At 35.0% G+C, this 19,473-nt stretch overlaps 1 protein-coding gene across 7 annotated transcripts in view; it reads right to left on the bottom strand.

The window, feature by feature from the left end:
* Positions 1-19,473, bottom strand: part of sntg2 (syntrophin, gamma 2) — a 200,894-nt gene that overhangs the window by 164,062 nt on the left and 17,359 nt on the right. For 3 of the 7 annotated variants that reach the window (XM_073927412.1, XM_073927413.1, XM_073927416.1), the window contains one exon: positions 18,609-18,999. The exons of 1 other annotated variant lie outside the window; for it this stretch is intronic. In XM_073927412.1, coding sequence (XP_073783513.1) covers positions 18,609-18,677 — 69 coding nt within the window. In that variant the 5' untranslated portion in view covers positions 18,678-18,999. 7 annotated transcript variants of the gene reach the window in all.

Here is a 19,473-nt window from a genome sequence, read left to right as displayed (position 1 = left end):
ATTAATAAAATTACCATTATTATTGTATTATTGTTTTTATTATTTTTAATATTACTATCACCACCATTATTATTATTATTATTATTATTATTATTATTATTATATTAATGTATAACAATAATACATTTACCATTATTATTGTTTTTGTTTTTATTCTTATTATTTTTATTCTTATTATTTTACTTATTCTTATCATCATCATCATCATTACCACTATTATCATTCTTACCATCATCATCATTATTATTACCACCATTCTTATTCTTATTATTGTCTTCATCATCATCATCATCATCATCATCATCATCGTTATTACCACCATTATTATTCTTATTCTTAGTCCTAATCTTATTCTTATTATTATTATCATTACCATCATCATCATCATCATCATCATCATCATTATTATTATTATTACTATTACTATTACTATTACTATTATTATTATTATTATTATTATTATTATTATCATTATTAATATTTTGATCATCATTATTTTAATATTTTTTCATCGTTGTTATAATCATTATCATCCTCATCACCAATAGTATTATTAATATTATTATTATTATTATTATACCACCATCATCATCATCATCATCATTATTCTGGTCATTATCATTAACTTTATTGTAACCGTTATCATCATCGGTAGAGCGAGATGACACAGTGGGCAGTACTGTCACCTCACAGCAAGACTGTGATATTTCCCAGTGATGGGTTGTAGCTGAAAGGGCATCTGCTGCATAAAACATATGCTCAAAAGTTGGCGGTTCATTCTGCTGTGGCAATCCCTGATTAATAAAAGGGACTAAGCCAAAGGAAAATAAAATAACTATCATATTTATTATTCTTTTTTTATTATTTGCAGCTAAAAAAAATTGTGATTCTGACATCCCTTCTTGTTTTAAAACTTGCCAAATATATTCAACATATTAAGTAAACAAATTACCAACAGTCAAAGCAACAGATTTCAACTAAAGTAATAATGTTTTTTCACCACTCTTACAAGTAACAGCAAATGTCATTTTTTAAAGGGAAAAAAATGAATCGAAATGTCGAGTGGTAGTGTCGACACAATTATACTTTCACTCAAATATGCCTTTGGTCACACAATGAAGGAAAATCGAGCGCATTCACTTCAGCTAACATCTAAAAATCTCAGTATTTCCCACCCCTGGGAATAAAGGCTTTGTCTTTGTACTGAAACCCTTTGTGTTATTATGGAAATCCTCCCGACCCACACACAGAGAAACAGAAATCTGCTCGCCTGATGCTTCCACACGCCAAGCTTTATGAGTAAAAGGTCAGAGCCATATACAGAACCTAATATTACACATGATCAATTCTGCGTCAATAACAAACTAATGAAATCCCTTTAATAATGGAAGCAAACTCCATTGTCTCACAATCAGTTCAACAGACATCTTCTCCAAAAAAATTAAAAAGAAACGCTGCAATCATCAGATTCTGAAGAAACATTTAGACGAGCTAAGTTTCCAAATGCAAAATGAAGCTCGTTAAAATTCATACGTGTAGAGAATCAAAATGAAAAGCCAAGGCTGGGCTTGGTGACAAAGATGAGCATGAAAAGAAGCTGGATGAGCAAGCACAGTTAAAAAAATATATGGGATTGGAGTATAAGTCAAATAATTTCAGGGCTCTGAACTTTTTTACTTGGCAGCACCAGTGCTCCCAACTTCAAATATTTAGGAGCACCAAAAAAAAAATTGAGGAGCACCCGCCAAAAATGCACGAGCACCACTGCAAATTGTATATAAAGGGATTTATTGTATTTTAACAACATCAATCAGGATTAACAAAAACTAGAAGCAGCTATCAAACTAATGCTGTGATGACTTAATATTTGTGCGATAATTCCTACATGTTTCCCAGAGATGGGTTGCGGCTGGAAGGGCATCCGCTGAGTAAAAACTTACTGGGTAAGTTGGCGGTTCATTCCGCTGTGGCGACCCCGGATTAATAAAGGGACTAAGCCGACAAGAAAATGAATGAATGAATAATTCCTACATGAATGTCTAATAATCATAAAATATTAATGATGACGACAATAATACTAATAATGAATTTTATTTCTCATTGTGATGCATACGTCAAAATCACGCCTGAATCACTCCTGATTGGTTAACACAGGGCAAATGTCCGCTTAAGTTCAGATTTTTTAACTCAAGCAACTTGTGTCAAACTCGCAAAACACTCAATTCGCACCACGCCATTCACGCACATCACGCCGTAGGATGTCTATTCGCGCGTTTGCATTGACTTAACATGTAAATCACTCGCGCTTGGCACGTGTTCCGCGTCTGGTGTGAACGCAGCATAAGGGTGCGTTTCATGGGAAAAATAAAATCATAAACAATACAAACTAAAATTATGACAATAGAGCAACGATAAAACATAAGAACTTTTTTTTCTTTTTTTCCTGAGTCAAACAGTTTGGACTTAATTTAAGAACTGCTGTTATACTAGCTTAAATAAAACAAATAATACTTTCTCTAGAAGAAAAAAATATTGTAAGAAATAAGGTGTAAAATTTCTTGCTCTGTTAAACATCATTAGGGAAATATTTAAAAAAGAGAAAAAATTCAAAGGGGGGTGAATAATTCTGACTTTAACTGTATATTGTTATATGAACGCACAAATTTTATTTTTATTATTATTATTATTATTTATTTTTTTGCTTGTTCAAACAAAATTTAAAATGAGTTAAAACACTCTAAAGGTTTCATTGGGACAAATTAATATTTTTATGTTCAATCCACATAATTTAGCAAAATCTGTTAATTTATCTTAATAAATTAGTGTTAGGACATGAATGAATTGTGGAACCCTGCATTCTTTACAGTGTGCAATTTCACCAGATAACTTTAAAATCTTATTTCAGATTGCATAATTTATAATAAAACATGTAAAAATACAAAAAAGAAAATGGTACAACTCAAAAATACTTTAAGGATTACGGACAAAGTTGAAGAGGGCAGGGGCGTTGGGGTTGGGCTGGGTGGATTGTGTTGCGCATAACAGTGAAGATCGAGGGAGGAGTGGGAGGACTTGTGGACGAAAGTGAAGAGTGGGGAGGGAGTTTGTCTGGGGTTGGGGGCGAGTGGGTGTTGTGATGTCACGAATGTGTAAAAGCAATTTAACTAATTTAATTTAAACTTTAATTTAACTTAATTTGTGTAAGGACAAGATAAATGATCTGTGTGTAAGTCTGCATTTTTATTACAATGCAGTACTCTAATTATTTTTGCTGCTTATTACTTATTAAAAACTAATTTAAAAAAATTACAAAATTACAAACAGAATTTGAGAAAACATTTAAGTTGCCCCTCAAATATTAAGTGGATTGAACAAAACAGTTCAGTTAACTTAATCGATTTGTGTTTGGACAACATGAATGCCTTCTGTGGCAGCCTGCATTTTTTTCAGTGCATATCAATGGAGTGTTTCAACAATAAGTGCTGATGGTTTAAGAGCGGAGTGTGTATTATGGTGTGTGTGTGTGTGATGTTAAAAGCTGCTGAGGCGATTCACAGATAAAGACGCCACCGCTCAGGTCACATGCAGTTTTATATTAAGGGTGACTAATTGCCCGGCTGTGACTCTATTACTATCTGTCATGTCATGCTGGAAGTAAATCACCGAGGCCCCAGGGACCAATCTCAATAGATTTGTGTTTCAGCTGAGCTGAAAATGGCAAAATGCTGTGCATCAAACTCTTTATGTCCATAATACTATTATTAGTAGTGCTAGTGAAGCACATTTGTACATTCTGTGTAATGAAACACACTATGGGCTCTATAACAACCTAAGCTCAAAGTCTAAAGAGGATGGCTGAGTGTATAATTCAACTTTTACTGTATTAAGGATGGGAAATGCAATCTGTGCACAAGGCCCATAGTCTAAAAGGTGTTGTCTAGATAAATCTTTGAATGAATTTCCTAAACTGCATTATAATCGGTCAGAATTAACGTGTTGGTTCTAGTCAGATGTAAAGTTTGAGCAATTCCAGCGTTATGGATGAGACATTTGCAGCTAAAACTCAAAACATAAATTCACAGTGAAAGTATGTTAACATTATATTAAAGGCATCTGTTTATTTTTTTCTAACCACAGAGTTGTGGGATCAGAAATATTTAAAATATAAAAAAAGTTTACAAATTGATATGAGGAAAATAAACATGCGATATGGATGTGACCAGAAAGGTGTATGCAAGTTTACAGTATACAATAGTTTGTAGAAATTCTGTTAATTGAACTGTACAACGCAAAAGAAATGATGCTAAAAGGATAAAAGTTGACTCGCTACAGAACAAACATGATTGATTTTATATTTTATTGCATTTATGAAGGAAAAGCTCCATTATGGATGTTACAGATGTGAAATTGACACTTGTATGACTTTGAGTAGTTTTAAACAATTATATTTGATTTACCAATGTCTCTGTTAATGTTTTCAAAATAATGTAAAATACTTACACAAAAAAAAGGTTTTCAAAAAGATTTCATTATGTCAGTATTTTAGAGATTTGCATGGAATTTCTCTAATATAAATCTGAAAATGATACATTTAATTAAAAGAAATCCAAATATAAAGTGTGACATGAAATGCACTAACTACCATCACATTTTTGAAAATAAAATCTTTTTTGCAAACAAGTTTTAATAAGCATCATATTTGATGCATGTAATTTATGACTCATACATTATGATATTTTGAGAATAAAGCATGAAATAAAGCTCAGTTTTATACAGACAAATAAACTGAAAAGAAATATATAATTTAATCCAATTCTCATTGATATTTACATATCGGAAAGATCTTGGGTTTTTAGCAGACTACTTAGATACAATTATACATATTTCAGTTTTCTCTGTATACTGTATTCTCTAATATGTCTTTGTAACATTATATATAAATGCTTTAAAAGATCAAAGCTAGCTATGTCATTTCAAAATAGGAACTGATTAAGAGACAAGATCAACAAAAGAAATGAAAATAAAACATTCTCAAAAGATCTAAAGGTTTAAGATGATAATTTGATCACCAGCGTTTCAAATCAGCCGTTTACTTTAATTAAATGACTTAAGTAAGGGATTCATTTTAGGTAATTTACAGTTAATAATAAATTTACTTGCCCTATTTACTGTACATTAATTCATTCAACTGTTTTGTATTGAATCAATTCAGAGACGTAAATATTCTCAGGGGAAAAAAATATATATATTTATATATTATATATATTTATTTGTTTTACAATTACTGGTTTTATTGTACTTTACAGTTTACAAACGTAATAATAAAATAAAGTTGTTAATTATGTTTGATTACTTTTTTTCATAGAAAATAAAAAAAAAATTTACAAAAACACAACACTACAAAAACTATCAATAAGAGAACCGTTAAAGTACCGAACAGATAAGTGGTATCGATAAATGTAGAAATATCACAGTAGTAATACTTTAACGATACCATCCCTATCCAATAAGTTATCGGACAAAGCAATAGCATCTCTCCGTAATACGGATAATGATAAGTAGGCCCACACAGAATCTGTGCGCACAGATTTTTAGCCCATCGTTGAGTCTTTGTATTTACTTGTGTAAATGTGTGGATATTTTTATTTTTTCAGTTTTTAAAATTAATTTCATCAATATTATTGTGATATAATAATAGTAATATTAAAATGTTCATATGATTTATTTACAATACATTTTGTAAAGTTATAATTTTCTGTCTTTTAGTAGAGATATTATGAGACTTGCTTTGTTCACCAAATAAGTGGATATAATTGGATTTGCATTGTAAAAACTAAAGTTGAAAATGTATTTTTTTCATATATGAAGTTTTTAGTTATGATACTCGTATAATCATTCCACAAATTCGCAGATTGTTTACAAAATTCTCTGCAGAAAAAAAAAAAAAAAAAAAAAAAGTCCACAGATTCTGTCTGGCCCTGATGATAAGTTATAATATATTGTGCAGCTCTAGTCCAAACTTTTAGACAACATCTATACAGCAGTAGTTCGTGAACAAGAGATTTAACAGCTAATTATTTACAGAACCTGCAGATCATACAACACAGCAGTCGGTTTCATGCCTAATTTGTTTAATTTGCAGTAATGTGTGCCGTTAACAAGATTTCGCAAAGCGTTCAGGCCATTTTCACAGAGTCATATCTGAAGACCAGAAGATCACGAGGGACTCTTTTCACACAAGTCAGTCAGTAACAAACACAAAACACCCTAGCAACCACATAGCAACTAACTACCCTCGCTAAAACCCCTCATGACACTGACTGTTGCAATGCACTGGCAAACACCCACGTCACATTAGCAAGCAAGTTTCGCACCGACAAACATCACTCCGATTCTCTCCAAAATGCCAGAATTTCATCTTTATTACAGCATACAAGGCTGTTTAACAAACCAACACTTACTGTTCCGCACTAAACCGGTAAGAGATGCATCCGCACCTTCAGATTGTGAATCCTGCAGAACATGAATAAAAGATTTGGCGACTTTTAAGGTTATAACGTTTATGTGCCAATCACGGTCTCTGCAGGGCTCACTTAGCAAAGCCTCCAAATCCCAAAGACAAGCACACAATCACTTCAGCAGAGGCACAGGTGCATGTACAGGAGCTGGAGCTGAATTAAAAGCTCACAAAAATATAAATAAGAGAACTGCGGTTAGTGGGCTAACATGCATGATTTACGGTGTCGATCCACACAAGTACGCGTGTTAGGCGAGACATCATTTGTTCTGATGCTGGTTAGATTATGCAAACTAATCTGAAATGTACATCTGCTCCGTGACGTATAGTCTAATGCGATGCAAGCGATCATTTATTCTGACAGGTTAAATAAATACACATTTTCACAGTACACTGCCTCCAGAGATGCAGTGTTTGCATTTTTTGAACTAATTTTGAACTGCTTTTAGCTCACAGGATTAATATGTTATGGCATAAAGCATATTAATAGTCATATTGGATCTTTAAAAAGTAAAGAGCAGACATAATATGCACACATAATGCAAGGTCTAATGCCTTGACATTATATTGCAAGATTAATTAAACATTAGTGGTGTATTGGATCACAAATCTCACAGTTTGGATCACATTATGGAGTCATTGATCACACCATTTTTCAGATCAACCAAAAAGGGGAATGAGAAATGTCATTTGCTTTCCATTTATTACAAAAACAGCACTGGCAGACACTTTTGGTTTTAACAAACTTAGAACCTATAATTTATGAAAAATAAAAAGAAATAATCAGCTGAATAAAAATGAATAGTAAAATATTCAATACAGTGAAAAATTCACTGTCACTGCTGTTGCTGATAACGCCAAACTTATAAATCTAACATTATAATTTGTACAATCTATATTTATTTTTATAGTCCCATTTTCAATAAATTATTCAGTCTTTCACTCATAGAATAATTATTCAGAGGCATATTTTTGACGGCTGGTTGTTTGGTTAAATATTGGTACACCTATTGGTTAAATAATGTAATTGCTGCCTACAACTTCCATTTTTGATTGTTAAGTTAAAGGCATATGACGGGGATTGTAATCTTCACAATTAACCTCAGTGGTTTTATCTAAACTATTAACTGTTATCCCAGTACTTCTGTTATTTGACCATTTGTAGACTAACGACTGAATCTCTTTTTTTATCTTTGCATTTTTTCAAACACAGATTTGAATGCAGTGATATGAAGGATTAATAAACGTATGCAAATCACCATCATTTATAATTTATGTTGCGTGGGTGTTGAGATCCAGATCTTTTAATGATTATTCGTGCTGCTTACACTGAATGCATTAATGCAGGCTAAACAACTAATGACAGAAAACACCTTTAATAATCTAAGAAACCCACCACATCCCGAATAACTTACCACACACACAACTTCTTCCGTCATCATTATATTTTACAGAAAAGCCAAAATGCATTCATAAATGTGATTTGAAGGACGTAAGAGGCGATCTCTCTGTGATCGTTACAAATTTAGGATTAATTTACAAGCTAAAAAAATGTATTAGCCTAATCTGCGATTCATCCTTGGGTTGTGATCTGTACAAATCAGGCCCGGATTGGCCAATCGGGAGGACCGGGAGAGTTCCCGGTGGGCTGGTCCGTTTTTTGGCCGCTAGGGCCGGTGTTTCAAGCTGCTTGCACTCTCAGCAGTTGCACTTTTTTCTCAGTTATTTATTTATTTGACCATAGCCTCACTCTTTTTATTCATTATTTTGCAGCAGCTTCGCTCTTCTTATTTATTGTCCCACAGCCCCATGAGCAAAATGCAGCCTGCAAGGTAACGATGATCTAACTATCATTCCAGCCACACAAGTGCAACTCCGCCAATGTGGTCCAGTGGTCAGTACGTTGCATTACGACGTTGTCGATCCATGTTCGATCTTTACCCGAGTAATTATTTTATTTATTTATTTTTTTAAATTTGTATTGTTAAGACAAATGAAACTGTAAGGTTGTTGAACATTTGATATTCTAAAGCAGCTGTTTTCTTGAAAAAGACGTGATAAGGTAATTTCTAATTCAGTTTCTAATTACACTATTTTAATATAGGCAGTCGTCAACTGCAGTGGGCCGGTCTAAGGCTAGAAACTCCAGGGCTTAAAAAGGAGTCCCACTCCGGCCCTGGTACAAATCACGGATCAACCATTACACCCCTATTAGGGCGTACCTAGACTATGTAAAGTTGCCTTGAACCGGGCAGAAGCACGCTTGTCCCCCCCTCCGGTCTGCTCTGACGACCCGCACTCACATTGCATTCACGCTGGAACACGCTTACATCATCTAAGGACAGTTTAGTTTAGCGCTCTCGCTCAGCATAGTGGAGATTTCTGTAGTTAAATCAGTTAAGTCGTTAGGGATGCAGTGACACGCAGTGAAATATTTAACTGAAAAAAATCAGCCCGTGTTGACGCTCATAAACAATTATAAAGTCTTTGTTAAGGGTGTCACGATCCTCCAAATCCTCGATTCGATTACATTTTCAATTCTAAAGATTCGATTTGATGTTCGATTATGAATAATTAATTAATGACCAATTAATTATTTGTAGCCTACCGTTTAAACTACCTGACCTGCATGGTCTTTGTTTTACCCATAAACAAATCATACAGTAAATGAATAAAGGCAAGATACACACATAATTACCACCTGTCAATCACTTTTTCTGCGGGACTCGTGAATAGGCAGTGATTTGTATCGTTATAATGGCGTCGGTAAAAAAGACGCACAACCAACAGAACCAGCCAACAGTATCTGAGGTGTTCGCTAAAATGACAAAAGTACAAGTAAGTGAAAGAGGAGAGGGATTAAGTTCTGTCGATGGGTCTCCTGCTTCTGCAGTTTAACAAGCACTTCAACAAGCCTGTTTTTTTCCCGCTTGGCAAGCCAAGCTGACGTGACATGGGGGCGTGGCAGCATCGACGATTCTATTTTTTGAATCGATAATCGAAATTGAGCATAAATTTCGATTGATTTCAATTAAAAATCGAAATCGTGACACCCCTAGTCTTTGTGCTGCAGGAATTAGGAGGTGCAGCTGTTGTGCAGTGAGGGGTTTGCATCTTTAATAATCTAAGCCAGTTTGTGTTCATTGAACAGTAAGAATGATTAAACATATCAAACATCCCCTTAAAAGTCACGTCTCGTCTTCAGTTTCAGGCTCAGACACACTTTGCACTCACACTACAAGCATACCACGCCAAACCCCAATTGAACCACGCTCTGGCACACCTCTTCCAACCGTGCCCAGGCCGACCAACTAAACCGCACCTGAGCCTGATTCAGAGCACTCACACTTCTCAAACGATCCAGGAAACAGGCCTGGGCTTGGTTCGGATAGCATAATTTAAGTGCGCCCTTAAACATGCATACAAAATAAAAGCGAGCACTTCACTAGCTGGACTCCGTTACACTAACTATCATTCAGATTTCATATTACATTTATGAAAAGTGAAAACATACAAGCACATTTCAGACTGTTTGATGAAGCATGTTATTTACATTGCCTATTATTTTAATAAATAAACATTGAAAATGTTTACCAGTGTCTGATGTCTGACACTGGATAATTACAGTAACAAAATGGATATATTAATCAAGGTTTAATGGTTTGATATATCCCAATACATTTACTGCATATTCTACAAGTACACAACAGTAAAACATGCAGTGCAAAGTTTGATCTTTTATAAAAATGTCCAAAATAAGTAATATTTATTACTTATTTACTACCTTTCATTGCAGTTTCTAAGTAAAATAAACATTGGGGGTGGGGGTCAGTATGACAGCAACGACTTGTATTCCTTTACACACTATTTATATTTATAGGATTATGTTATTGATGCATAAATGATTAGTTCTTAACACAGCACCAAACAAATACTAAGCTAAAACTTATTTCTAGGATTAGTAATCAAATACATTTGCATCACCTATCCATTTCTATATAATCTTTTCTGGTGTGGTCAGTTTGCTCGTAGCTCAGTGTACAGTTTTGTATTTGTGCTACAGCTTGCTCTGGTTTGCTTTCATCTCAAGCGTGCTTCACTGGACTCAACGTCAAATCAATGTGGCCGTATAATTCCCTTTAAGGCAAGTCATTTCACTCTGCGGCCATCTTTGAAACGGCTCTCGAGCAATATACTCAGACATACTGTCTGAATTGGGAAATATTAAAGAGCCCATATTATGGGTTTTTGAAAATTCCCCTCCATGTAGTGTGTAACACAGCTCTAAGTGAAGTGAAGTATCCAGCTAAGGCTTAAATCTGTTAGTGTACAGTGTTTGAAATTGTTGATTCATCTACAAAAGAGTCGACTCATAGTGCTTCAAACGAGTCGCCTTGATACCGAGTCATTAGGTGTTTCGCCATGACGTACGAACGAAACCAAGTTATTCACGTGCACGCGCAAACCCGGGAGATATGAACCCTGTGGCCCCGCCCTCTGACATAGAAACCCACACACACACACACAAACACACACACACACACACACACACACACACAAACATGCCGGTCGATTGAAGTCACACTGCAGATGGATATTATCGAGTCTCTACCCAAAGATGAAACCTCAGCATTATAACCAAGCAGTTGGAAACTACTGGAAACTTCAGCAAACTACATGCTACAAAGAATACTTCATCAGCGTTTGTTAAAGGAAGGATCAGTAAAGAGTAACTTACTGATGGACGTCAGGATGGATTTTTCTTCCTCCATTTCTCAAGTGTAAGTACGTGAAATTAAAGTTGCCTCGTTGACTCTAGCTTGCAAATGTATTTAGTTGTGATTTGTTACTTGTAACCGCGTGTACTGTATCAGGTTAACTCGCTATATTCTCTTATCGTGTGCAAAGTCACGTTAAAAACGCGACGCGTGCTGCTTTGTTAACGGAGCTCCGTGGAGGAGGGTAGTGTGTGTGTGTGTGTGCGCGCTGTCGTCCGGAGGTGTGTCTGTGTGTGTGTGTGTGTGTGTGTGTGTGTGTGTGTGTGTGTGTGTGTGTGTGTGTGTGTGCACGCGCGCGCGTCGTCGTCCGTAGGAGGGTTAAGTGTTTGTGTGTGTGTGTGTGTGTGTGAGTCTGTGAAAAGATCAGAGTGAGACAAGGTAGAAGATCTCCTCAACTGTTTTTGGAGTTTTTGCTTAATAAAATAGTCAGTCGTCAGTATTTTCAAGTCTATCATCTGTATTTACATTCACCCACTGGCAGCTAAAATCCACGCCTACACTATCAAGCGTGGATGAACTGTGATTACTTTTATATTGCTGACTAGCTGTTGGGCATTTCACTCTCTCACTGAAGGCAGTCGACCAAATCGCAACAGACTGTCATCGGTCCAATCAGCGCAGATTAGCTTCGCGCTACGGAGGGGTTTGGGAAAAAAATGAATCACTGGACGATTCATACAGGAGTCGCTGGAATAATTAGGTAAAAATAAATGCAGATTATAAGACCATGAATGGTTTTTTGACCTTGCATGCATATTAGACTGTTGTTGGAGTCCCTTACAACCATGATATGACCCTATTTCATGTATAATATGGGCTCTTTAAATTCTTCAGAACTGTTTGCAGAGCATGTGATATTACATATTTGAAATCCCAATCAAAAAATTAAACAACAATTTTCTCAAAGTTTCGTTTCTAAACATCTGAATCAAACTAAACCTGCATATTTTTCAGGTTTCTCGATTTAATGCACATGCGCACTTAAAAGGAACAAGATTACGACAATTGGGTTGGGCAATGTCAACCAATTTGGCATCGTACGATGTCTAATGTGAAACTTTGCGATGGACAATGTCATCGTCATTGTAGGTGGTGGCAAAGAGCATAGAATCACCAAGAGGCGACACCCAATAGAACGTTCCACTGCAACAGCAGCGCCCCGCAACAGCACGGATTCCGCCATTTTGGAGTGAAAGCGATCTGCCGTCCATTGGATCTTATTGCTGTCGCGATGGCAAGCAGCTGCTTTGTTTATTTATTTATTTATTTAAAAAGTGCATTAAAGCTGAGATACAACCTGAAAGATGACAATACAGCACTTACTATCACAATCATCAGCACTTTTAATAGTTATTTTACAAACTTATAATATGCTGTTGTTCTATTGGAATTTTCGTTACAAAATGGCCACCGTGCCATCTAGAGGCTGTTTCCCCAAATCGCACTACAGTGTCGCCTCTTGATTCTATGTTCATTGGCGGCAGTGAATTAATTATGAATAATGAATTATAGCCTACCTGACCTGCATGATTTACCCATTACCAAATCATAAATAAATAAAGATTTGTTGCAAAAAATTATCACCTGTCAATCGCTTTTTCTGCAGGACTCTGGTATGAATAGGTAGAGTGATCGGTGTTGTTAAAATGCCGTCGATAAACTTGGTTGCTAAAAAGGTGCACAATCAACAGGAACAAACCAACAGAATCTGAGGTTTTCACTAAAATTACTAAATACAAGTGTAAAAGCGAAAGCTTGAAGCAGTGTACTGACGCTGTGACCTGTTACCTGATAGATTCAAAAGACAGAAGAGTCGTCAGATAATATTAAATATCACGTTTGACAACTATAGCAAGACGCAATCCAGCGGTACACCCTTGATAAACTGCCCGACGTGCACTGCTCTCTGGGGTTTGTGCTCAGACAAGCATGTGTGTGCATCCGTGCAACTATCTAGCAACTATCAGCTATGGACGATGGAATTGTCTATCCACCCAACCCTACATGACACCAACCCCGTTTATGGCTGTTCTACACATTCTTATCCTCTGAATAATGATCATCTGATCACGCTGCTCTTCTGGTGTGATTCACAACTTGGTCTTGATGGCAAATCTCTTCCCAAAACTTTGTCTAAACTTTGTGAATCTTTGTCTACAAGTTTGTGGGCGTTTGAGTAGTTTCTGTCATGTAATGTGCGTTTGACAGGATGGACTGTACTTCGCGTTAATTTCATACAGATTACAAAAGCAATAAAAAAAATTTTTTCAAGTGTATTGGGTTTATTTAAAAGCAGAGATTTAAAGCTTTATGTGGATATATTTCTAATACTCGCAAGTATTCGCTGAGATTTTCGTGCGATCACAAAAACTATTGTAAAAGTAGGGCTGGACAATCATTCAATATCAATATATAAATCGCAATAGATTTTTTTTTCAGTAACGGTGATGACTTTTAAACTCATTTCCGGTATTTTGATAAAAATTTGCATATATTTTTTTTCATTATAATTTATAAGATCTTATACATTGTGTCATTTGTCCCTGAATGACTTTCAGTGCTCACCCGTCAGAAAGAGTGCGATGTCACTTGCGTGATGACATACATCACAGACAAGCTGCCAGCGCTGAGCAGTTGGTTAAGCTCCTTCGCACAGTTCACAAAATGTTTTAGCTACTAAATAAGTGCCCTGAATACAGTTGTGAATGAACAAGCTTGCACAAGTAAGAATGCGGGCAAATTAGTTTATGAGAGAGGAAAGACTAATGCAGTGGTGTGAAAGTGGTTCGGCTTTTTAAGTTTTGATAAACTTAGTTTTGGTGATCTGCAAAATGTGCGGGAGACTGGTGCTGAATAGCAGCAGGAATGCATCAAATCTGTTCCATCCGATAGAACAGGGGTGGCCAACCCTGTTCCTGGAGAGCCACCTTCCTGCAGATTTCAGTTGCAACCCATAATCAAACACACCTGCCTGTAATCATCACATGGTGTTCAGGTCCTAATTAATTGAATAAAAATAAATAAGCTGAGTCTGAAAGTTTTATTTATTTGATAGTTTTTCACATTTTTTGTTTATAAAGGCTAAACACAAATAAAAAGTGAACATTAATTTTTTGTATTGTTTTTATATATATAAATATATATATATATATATATATATATAAATATATATATATATATATATATATATATATATATATATATATATAAATATATATATATATATATATATATATATATATATATATATATATATATATATATATATATATATATATATACACATACATATATACATATATATATATATATACATACACATACATACATATATATATATATATATATATATATATATATATATATATATATATATATATATATATATATACATACACACACACACACATACACACATATATATATATATATATATATATATATACACACATACATATATACATATATATACACATACATATATATATATATATATATATATACACACACACACATACACACATATATACATATATATATATATAAATAAACCTGGAGGTATTATAGGCATTGTATATTCAGTTTGCAGACATTTGTAGGTACAGACATCCATTGTGTGAGGTCTTAGCAGTTTTTTTCCTGCCTTTTTAATATTGTCCATACCAATATGAGAATTACATTGTATCGACCAAAATTAAGAAATATATTGTGATATTTTATTTTGCCATATTGTCCAGCTCTATGAAAAGCATCTGGGGTCCGTTCTTCGTACGTGGATTACTCATTTATCTGGATTTGGATATTGATGATTTGACACGATCCAGGATCGTTTCGTTCTTCAAAGCTGATCCGAGAGTTGTTGTCATAGCAACAGTTCTGCTAGCTTAAACCTGATCGGAAGCAGGTTCAATTCATATAAACAGGATTAGATTGGGTCAGTTAGAGCAAAGATAATAGAGAAAGTATGTACCGAATTCTGATATTTTCTTACAGTAGTAGTTATATACACTTGGGAAAATAGTAAATATTTTTTCAACTATATATATATAGTTATAGTTATTAATAAAATAAATTTATATATATAAGTTATATATATAAATAAGACTTATGCAATCTGCACCCTCGAAATAAAAGTACAAAGACTGCCACCTGGTGGTGCAAAGAGAAAATTTATTGATATGAAGTTTTTAGATCGCTTTAGTACAAATTTTGTATGATAATATAAATGCAGAATATGTGACTTTTTAAAAAAAGAAATAATACATTAATGCAGTCATAAACATCTTTTGGCAATTAATATGCCAGTGATTAGACGCCTTTACCAATATCAAAATGCTTTTGTAAACATCCAGTTATTCCATACAGCGATAAAAAAAAAAACGGCTACTAAAGAAAATCTTTTCTAAATGTAGAACTAAATACATTGATATGCACTGAAATACATGATGAATATTCCTGACACATAAAAGTGTAAAGCCCGTAGCTCATAACAAATGTGTAAAGTTATTGCGTATCATATTTAACAAACCGTTTACTGCTAATTTGAATGTAATTTTGCTCACATGGATAATTGAATATTAATCAGATGATGTCATTATGCTGCTGTGCCGTCAGCCAATCGTTGCATTGCTGATCATGATTTCGAGGATCGATAGATCTGTCCTTCACAACACATTCAACGATCTCAGATCAGTTCATCCAGACATTCTAATCTGATTCACAAACTTGTTTGAAAAACCAATTTAGCGAGAGATCAGTTATCAAGATTAAAAGATCCAGGATCTGCCAAATAATCTTAGATCATTTAAGTGAGGTACGAAGAACGGACCCCTGGTCCAATTCAGACATGCAACAAGACGTACCCCAAACAACGTATTTAAGATTTGCAAAAAATGTAGACAGTGCCCTCTAGTGGTATTTTCATGTGAAACATGTATCAAAACATTCCTGAAGCAATGTATTTTATGTTGTTTCACTAAAAAAACAAAAAAGAGAGACCGAGACATGTATTTTTAGAGAGCCTAGGCTGTTTTTTTTTCCACAAGAAGACAACTTTAGAGCTTTGAGTGCCTGTAGTTTGATTGTTTGACATCCCTGATTGAGTCAAGTCTGGGTTTCGCACATCACATGAGATCAACAGTGAAACCTCCTTGACAGATCAAAGATGAAGCGTACAAATCATACCGTGTCTGCACACCTCTGACATACAAACAAGCACTGTACAATAATCATCATCATAGTCAGAGTGAGAAAAATAACTGCTGAACTGCACTACGTTTCTTTAATAAATTAACAATAATCTGCCTTCTGAATAATTGACATTCTCCAAGCAGATGAGTCAAAAGGATGATTTCATTCACTGGCACGGCATGTACCACAATCATTTTTTTTAAATGTTATCGATTATACCTCACACATTCAATCACGTCAGGTTTTTTTTTTTTCCTCAAAGGTTTTATAAGTCTGTTTTTTTGTGCAAAACCTGCAAGTTCTCCATCAAGTCAGAAAGCAGTGAGGCAGCATTTATCGATACCTCAGGAAACCCTTAAAACCCTCCGATCTGATAAAGGTACCGCAGTGCAACTGGCAGGACTCCATTTACCAATTAACAGGAACATGCCAACCACAAAACGGCCACCAGAAACGGCAGCAGACGTGTTAAAACAAACAAAGCGAGCGGGCAGCAATCCCTGAAAGCGGTTTGAGTGCATTCACAGACAAAACCCTTTGAGAGGGCATCTGCGAACACCTCAAGAATAGTGCGAATGAAGCGACTCCACACTGTCACACATCATTATCTCCACAAAGAGGAATACAGCAAATGGGAACAATAGCACGAAAACTCATTTTGCCTTGAGATTACACTGTCACCTCAGATCTGCTGTGATTTGTTCTATCAATTATGCAACATTTCTTGCACGTTTTCTTGTTGTTTTTTTTAAATTCACCAATGTGTTGTAATGCATTATATTTAAATAGCTCATTATCTGATCTTATTTTGTTTACATCTTATTTACATTTAAAAAACAAATCACACTTTGCTTTCCCAGAGATAGGTTGCGCCTGGAGGGGCATCCGCTGCGTAAAAACTTGCTGAATAAGTTGGCGGTTCATTCTGCTGTGGCGACCAGGGATTAATAAATGGACTAAGCTGACAAGAAAATGAATGAATGAATCATACTTTGCTGTGAACTTCAGTCTTATTTGACAAATATTCCCATAACATGACAAGAAATGCCTATACTCGGAAATATGCTGGGTTATCTTAACCCAAATTGCGTAAAATAAGAACAAATCTAAATTGTCAAATTGTAATAATTGTATAAATGTTATGAAACTAAATTAACCCAGAGGTTGGTTTTGTCCATATTTAACTCGAAATTGGGTTGAAATAGTCTTAGTCTAAAAACGTACAAACTCAGAAGTGTTACATTTTTATCCAAATACAAACAACCTAAAAAATAATATTTAAATGCATATAGAAAATAATAGATTTCTTTGCTTTATGTCGTTTACAGCTAGCTATTTATTTTTTGATATGCAAATAAAGTACAAACTGCAAAAAAAAAAAAAAAATGCTGGGTTGTTTTAACTCTGTATACCATACAGTATATCATTCTCAAACACGGGCAAAGCAACAAAAGGTTAATATTAAGTTAAATATAAATTACATTGTTCAACCTAACCATTAGGTTTGAACATATTTGACACAGAATTGAGTTATAACAACCCAGCATTTTTTATTTATTTAAATAATATTTTATCATACATTATATCATTCTTAAATGTATTATAAAACATATACAAATAAAACAGCACAAAAATGTTCAATCACTTCAACTCAAAATCAGTAGCAAAACTAAATTTGGAAACTAATTCAATAGCAAAACTACATTAATATTTGGCCGTATGAATGCAATATTAACACAATAAATAAATCAATAGCCAAGTGGTTGGATTTGTCCACATTTTACCAAAATTGGGTTGAAAAGACATTTTTAGACTGAGAAACGTCTGCACAAATGTTGAATTGCATCTTACATTCATCCAAATTTGTCATCAATTCACCAAAACGTAGTTGTCTTTCACAGCAGCAGTAATCTAATCTGTAACAAAGTTACTTAAGCAAGTAAACCCATCGTATGATTTCCACTGAACACACATATCCTGTCCAAAAGTATTCTTCCCAACTAATTTAAAATCACATTATATTCACTGGATATAGCTACTCCTGTCCAAAAGTATGCTTCCCAAGTGCCTGTTATGATCCCTCACAGTACTATAAGTTGATTTGATGTATCTGGTTGTCTTACCCATGTCGGTACCAGGAGGCTGGCGGGTCTCTCTAGCAGATCAGGCTGGTGTTTGGCGGCTGCGTTCATCTCCCATGCAGCCTCCGCTTCGGTGCACTGAAGTCACACACACTTGGATCTGTCATTTATATCCAGTGATGGCCGGGCATCGCGCTCCAGCATCCAAATGGACCGGAGGCTCGGAGGTTTAAAGACACATCCAGACGGAGCCGAAGTGGTGATTTTGTGGGGATGCGGGTTATTCCTGCAAGCCGGACAGAAGCGCGCAGTGCTGGGGAAGCGGAGCGCAAATGTGGAGCCGTTTCCTCCCGCTGCCTCAGATAATAATGTGAGGAGGCTCCAGCTCGAGCTGCTTTAACCCATCACTGACTGAACTCCAAAGCGTTGAAAACTGTAGAGATGTTCAGGGGAAGATTATCAATATTTCAAACGCCATCGTGACGACTTAACGCTCAGATATAAAGTAACGTTAGCGAAAGAAAATGGCGGCGAGATACTAAGTTTAAAAACATTTGCGCGAATCAGTTCTCGTTGAATCTTTTCTAAATACTTAGAACCCAAATAAAAACAGGCTATTAGTTAAAAAAAACGATATATTCTGTATAATGTTTTTGAACAACAGCATGCCTTATAGTAGCTAATGTATCTGTTGTGGTGATTATATAGTTGCTATGGTAACAACAACTGCAGTATTTTAAACAAATGACCTAAAACTAAAGTATTTATTGCAGTTTACCAGTTCACTATTGTTAATACCACAGTTTGCGGGCTGTAATATATTAGTAGCCTAACGTTAGCACTATGGTTCAAAATACAGTATTTATCGTTGGTATTTAGGCCTAATTTTGGTAAAGCAACATTAGAG

The sequence above is a fragment of the Danio rerio genome, chromosome 17 (assembly GCF_049306965.1).
Source record: "Danio rerio strain Tuebingen ecotype United States chromosome 17, GRCz12tu, whole genome shotgun sequence".
Classification (NCBI taxonomy): domain Eukaryota; kingdom Metazoa; phylum Chordata; class Actinopteri; order Cypriniformes; family Danionidae; genus Danio; species Danio rerio.
Note: the sequence above shows the minus strand (reverse complement) of the source record. Positions and strands in the feature narration are given on the sequence as shown.